Source organism: Rhinopithecus bieti, unplaced genomic scaffold, assembly GCF_001698545.2.
Source record: "Rhinopithecus bieti isolate Rb0 unplaced genomic scaffold, ASM169854v2 scaffold_62796, whole genome shotgun sequence".
NCBI classification, from domain to species: Eukaryota; Metazoa; Chordata; class Mammalia; order Primates; family Cercopithecidae; genus Rhinopithecus; species Rhinopithecus bieti.
Window position 1 is genome coordinate 64,855 of NW_016823649.1, and position 5,914 is coordinate 70,768.

Consider the following 5,914-nt stretch of genomic DNA (forward strand, 5'->3'; position numbering starts at 1 on the left):
TTTTTTTTTTCTTTTCCCAGAGTGCAATGTTATGGAGGAAACTTCTTTGAATGCGTCCTTAAAATTAATCATGACAGCAGAAGGTATGATTCATAGCCAAACTACTGCATGCTTCCTTTATGTCAACAAAACAAGAATTTCTGTTAGAATGGTTGAAGATTATTCACCTATAAATAAATGAGCATGTGACCAAATCCTCAGGTTGTGTTCTAGAAATGCAGCAACAAAGGGCCCATCAGTGCCCCATTCTTCAGGGTACCTGCTAGCAAGGCTAGAGTTAAAGCTTTATGAGAATTTCCATTATAAACTTCTAGTTTCCAGGTTTAATAAATCAGTCATAAAAATGTGCTCAAAGCTGAAACTTGGCAAAGCAATTTAAAGAAAAGAAAAAAACTTCTGCCTGGTCATTTTTAAGTTACACAAGTATAGAAAGATAAAGCTAGGAGTCTCAGAAGCATTCCCCCTACAAATAGTTTTGAAGGCACATGATTTTAATTACGCAGAAAATCGGTCAAGTGATTGGTCCACGTACAGTCAGACTATTTGGGGTGGTTGGAAGAAAAAGGTAAAAATAATGAAGTTATTTAAATTCCACCTAGAAGCTTTTAGATGTGCATTTTGAATACCACATTCTCTTCAGTTCACCAGAGTTTTTGAAGAAAAAAAAAAAAAGAGCACTGGATCATCGCCTGCTTCTTCTTTTGTTCACCTAAATATGATATCCATCCGAAAAGATCTTGGAAAATTCTAATTTAAGTACTGACATTTATAAGGTATGTATACACTTAATTATTTATGTAGCAAAAATGGAATTACCTGTATTCATAGAAGTTTCTGGTTTCTCTGATTTATCTTTATAAAAATTGCTTCTATTCTTTTGTGGGTTAACTCATTTAAACAGGTCAATAGATCCATTTGAACACTAAATCTTCAAGTACATATTGAATGTTTCTTGAACTCTATTAATACAATCAAACAGAATATTTTTAGCTGGTCATGTGTCCTGTCCAAGTCTCATGGCCATGGGAAACACAGATGATTTTGCCTCAGCAGTCCAAACCTTAATTTAAACATGAGGACTAAGAAACCACTTTGAAGGCAAAAGTCATTGTAACTTAAATTTCTTCCCTTTCCCCCAAAATGGATACCTAATTCCTTGGTATTTACAGATTGATTTTTGACTATTTAGGATGTATCCTGGAGGTTCATGAAGTTCTTATTTTAAAATGTTTGCCCATGGCCTGGTGTGGTGGCTCACGCCTGTAATCCCAGCATTTTGTGAGGTCAAGGCAGGCAGATTGCTTGAGCACAGAAGTTCGAGAATAACCTGGTCAACATGGTGAAACCCATCTCTACCAAAAATACAAAAAATTAGCTGGGCATGGTGGCACATGTCTGTGGTCCCAGCTACTCAGGAGACTGAGGTTAGAGGATCACCTGAGCTTGGGAAGTCAAGTCTGCAGTGAGCCAAGATCACACCTCAGCACTCCAGCTTGGGTGACAGAATGGGACCCTGTCTTAAAAAAAATAAATAATAAAATGTTTGCTCATGTTCATTCTGAAATTGGTATGTAGGAAGAATGACTTAGTGAGCAAGCCTAGTTACTTGCTCAGAATCCTCATCCTAACTTAGCTGTTTTCTAATCATGTTTTTGAATCCAGTAATAACGTCTTTGCTTTCTTTGTGCCCCTTAAAAGAAAGGTAACTGGTGTTGAAAGTGACATGGACTAAAAATGAGTCACTATCTGTCATAAAAGAAAGGAGCAATATAATATAGTGTTTCCTGTCTCTGAAATTATACTGCCTGGGTTCAAATCCCCAATTCATTCATTCTGTTTGTGTGACTCTGGTTGGATTTTTTAATTACTCTAATAATGGTCAATTTACTCTTCTGAAAAAGTGAAAAAAATAAGAACGTATCCTTACAAGGTTTCTGTGAGAATTAAATGAGTTTTAGCACTTATCAGTGTGTCTCACATAGTGCCCAGTATAATGTTAATATTATGATTACCATCACCAGCATCATCATCAAGAAGTTATAGACATGAAAATTAGAAATACTCGAGGATCTGAAGATAATCTTTTATACTTACGTAACAAATACTTACTTTATTAAGTATTCATTGTGTATTAAAAATATATTAGGCCGGGCACGGTGGCTCAAGCCTGTAATCCCAGCACTTTGGGAGGCCGAGACGGGCGGATCACGAGGTCAGGAGATCAAGACCATCCTGGCTAACACGGTGAAACCCCATCTCTACTAAAAATACAAAAAAAATCAGCCGGTCGTGGTGGCGGGCACCTGTAGTCCCAGCTACTCAGGAGGCTGAGGCAGGAGAATGGCATGAACCCGGGAGGCGGAGCTTGCAGTGAGCTGAGATCACGCCACTGCACTCCAGCCTGGGCCACAGAGAGACTCTGTCTCAAAACAAAACAACACAAAAAAAATAAAGTACCTATAATAAACCTGCTTAGTAATATTTATTTTGTGAAATCATAAAGTGAGTGAATATACTTGATTAAGCAGATTTTGGGGAGATTATTCGATGTAGTGGGAGAAGACTATTTGATTAAGAATTGAATATTTGACTAGGAGTTGGAAATTTTTTTTCTTTCAAGATCCAGATAGCATGTATTGTAGACTTCATAGACTACAAATGAGAAATTCTAGTCTGGTTTTGGTCTGGAGTCTTGGTCTTATACTCATCTTTGTTTTTCTTTACAACTCCTTAAAAAATACAAAATCCATTTCAGTTTGTGGGTCACAGATTGCCAACCCCTGTTTTAGACAGTACCTATAGGTAGGAGGTTGGAAACAAGAGACAGTGAAGAAATAAATGTAACCCAGATATCAGCAGAGGACTTTCTGTGCTCTCCTCTTTGCCCTCAGCCACAAAATCTCAATAAAGTTGACTTTAGCCTTCCATTCTCTATCCTGTAATTACAGACTGCTCCCTAGTGATTAGTAACTTCTACTATATCTCTAGCTGTGGCTTTAGTGTATATGATTGCTTTCATCCCATATCAACATGAAGTTCAGTCCTTTCATCAGCTTACAACTCACATACCCACACATATGCATGTGCACACACACACACACAGGGACTCACTAGTTCACTCAATATAAGCATTTTGTGGATTTAGTTACATTACTGCGTATTTGAGGGTGTAATTGAGAAGGTTCACATTGAGAACCACACAGCCTATCTGCAATCACATAGCTCTCTCAGTCTTCCACCACAGGACAAATTAATTCCTCTTAAGACCTTATGCAAATGGTGTTGTTTTATTAATTTTTCTAAAACTATGCTACTCAGCATCACCAACTCCAAGCAGGTTTATCCAGGCATTTTCCCAACAGATACAGTTTATTCCTAACAGCCATAATAATGATAATAATAGCAGCAATACATATGTAGGGCTTAGTATGGAACATATAATTCTAAGTATTTTAGTCCTCACAGGAAAGCCATGAGATAAATACTATTATCAACTTCATTTTACAAAGGAAGAAATGGAGTCACTGAGGGTTTAAGTAACTTGCCAACAGCGGAGAAGAAAGTTTCACATAGTCGGAATAGGGGTGATTAATAGTATCACGAGCAGAGAGACCCAGAAGGATGAGACATGAAAAATAATCCTTTTACAATTATGGGTCAGTTGACAGGATAACGATGGATACATTCTGAGAAATGCCTCATTCAGCAATTTCATGGTTGTATGAACATCTTAGAGTATAAACAAACCCAGATGGTATAGCCTACTACACGTCTAGGCTATATGATATATATAGCCTGTTGCTCCTAGGCTACAAACCTGCATAGCATGTGACTGTACTGAATACTGTATGACATACAATAAGAGTGGCTAATGAGAAAATGTAAGTAATGGTTACAGATCACTTATGCTTAGCTTTTCACAATTTCTCCTTTGTTTAATCCTCTGTATTGAGATCATTAAATCTATCATTTTACATAATTATATCTGTAGTGTTATTCCTTGTTATTCCTACAGCCTCATAAAAGTTGTTTTATATTACTACTAACTTGTTATTATCCAATCTTCTAGGATGTGGTACCACAGATTGTCCCACCTACAAAGCAGGCTTCAGGACTTGCTGAAGGGAGGAGTCATATATCCAGCCCTTCCACAGCCCAACTTCAAAAGCTTACTTCCTTTAGCTGTCCATTGGCACCATACAGTCTCCAAGTCTCTGACTTGTGCTTGGCAGCAACATGAAGATCATTTTGGTAAGAGATGTGTGAAGACAGATACTTTTTAAAACTTGTGGTAAGAAATATTTGCTTTGGCAGCACATATATCAAAATTGGAATGATAAAATTGTGGTAAGAAAACACAGTATAAAATTTATTATCTTAACCATTTTAAGTGTACAATTCACATTGTTATGCAATGATAAATACCTTCTGTGTGGTCTGAAAATACTTTTGTGGAGTTGACAGGACCTCTAGCCATTTATTTTAAGATTAGCCTACAAGTTGGGAGAAAGACAAAAATAACAGAGGGCAATAGCAAAATCCCTTCTCAACTAGGGGAAGGCAACTCAGCTTGTTCCAGCCCCACTCCATCTCCCTGTCTTACCTAAGGGAAAAAAAAAGAAAGAAAAGAAAGCCTTAATATACAAGGGAGAGGGTTTCAAAGACATAGACTAGGAATGTTACAACCACAGAAAGTATTAGTTGGCAGGAGGGAATACTTTACCTATGTGTATGAGTCTTCTAAGGCTGCCATAACAAATTACACAAACTAGGTGGTTTAAAACAACAGTTTATTTTCTCATAGTCTTGGAGGGTTGGTAAGGCCATGCTCCCTCCAAAGGCTTTGGGAGAGAGTTTTTCCTTGCCTTTTCTAGTTTCTTATGGTTGCTGGCAATCCTTGGCATTACTTTGCATGTGCCAGCATTACTCCAATCTCTGCTTTCGTATTCACAGGGCCTTCTTCACAATGTCTAATCTCTGTCTTCAAATATTTCTCTCTTTATAAAGATAGCAGTCATTGGATTTAGAGCCCACCCTAATCCAGTGTGACCTCATTTTAACTTGATTACATCTGCAAAGACGCTTTCTAAATAAGGTCACATTCACAGGTACCAGGGATTAGGACTTCAACATATCTTTTTAGGGGTTACAGTTCAATCTACCACACCCTGGAAGAGAAACAAAAACAACTGTGAAAGTCACACTTCCAAGACACAGGCCCACTATGCACTCCGAAGACTGAGAATCTGAAGATTGTAGAATGCCCTCATCCCCCCACACCCTACAACAAGCTAATAAGCCTCCAGTTAAAATGACAATGGATTACAGCTGAAAGAGCTGCAAGAGACAACCTGTCTCTGAGGTACAGCACAAAGGGAAGGGCCAAGGCCAAGAGAGAAGACAAAAGCAAAATCACTAGAGAAATGTAATGCTTCTGTTACCCACAGAGACAATAAACATCAAACACAACCTAACTCCGGGCCAGATTAATATAGATATTCATGATAAAATCCTATTTACCTCAGTAGCTATTGCTCTATACAAGATATCTGACTTTTAACAATAACAGAATTACAAAACTTGCTAAGGCAAGAAATAACACAATTTGAAGAGGCAAAGCAATATCAGAACCAGACTTATATATGACACAGGTGTTGAAATTATCAGTCAGCATTTTAGGACTTTTTTATATTTCTGTGAAAATGTAATTGAAATTTTGACAGGAGCTGCATTGAATCTATAGATCACTTTGAATAGTATAGATATTTTAACAATATTAATTCTTCCAATCCATGAAGATAGAATATTTTTTCATTTATTTATGTGTTCTCCAATTTATTTAATCAATGTTTTATAGTTTTGAGTGTAGAGATTATTAATCTCCTTGGTTAAATTTATTCCTAAGTATTTTTTG

General features: G+C 37.1%; 1 protein-coding gene across 1 annotated transcript in view; it reads left to right on the forward strand.

Moving 5' to 3' along the window:
• Nucleotides 1–5,914, forward strand: part of TMLHE (trimethyllysine hydroxylase, epsilon) — a 90,562-nt gene that overhangs the window by 51,511 nt on the left and 33,137 nt on the right. The window contains 1 exon segment of the mRNA XM_017861687.1: nucleotides 4,070–4,251. Within this exon segment, the coding sequence (XP_017717176.1) occupies nucleotides 4,071–4,251 (181 nt within the window). The 5' untranslated portion in view covers nucleotide 4,070.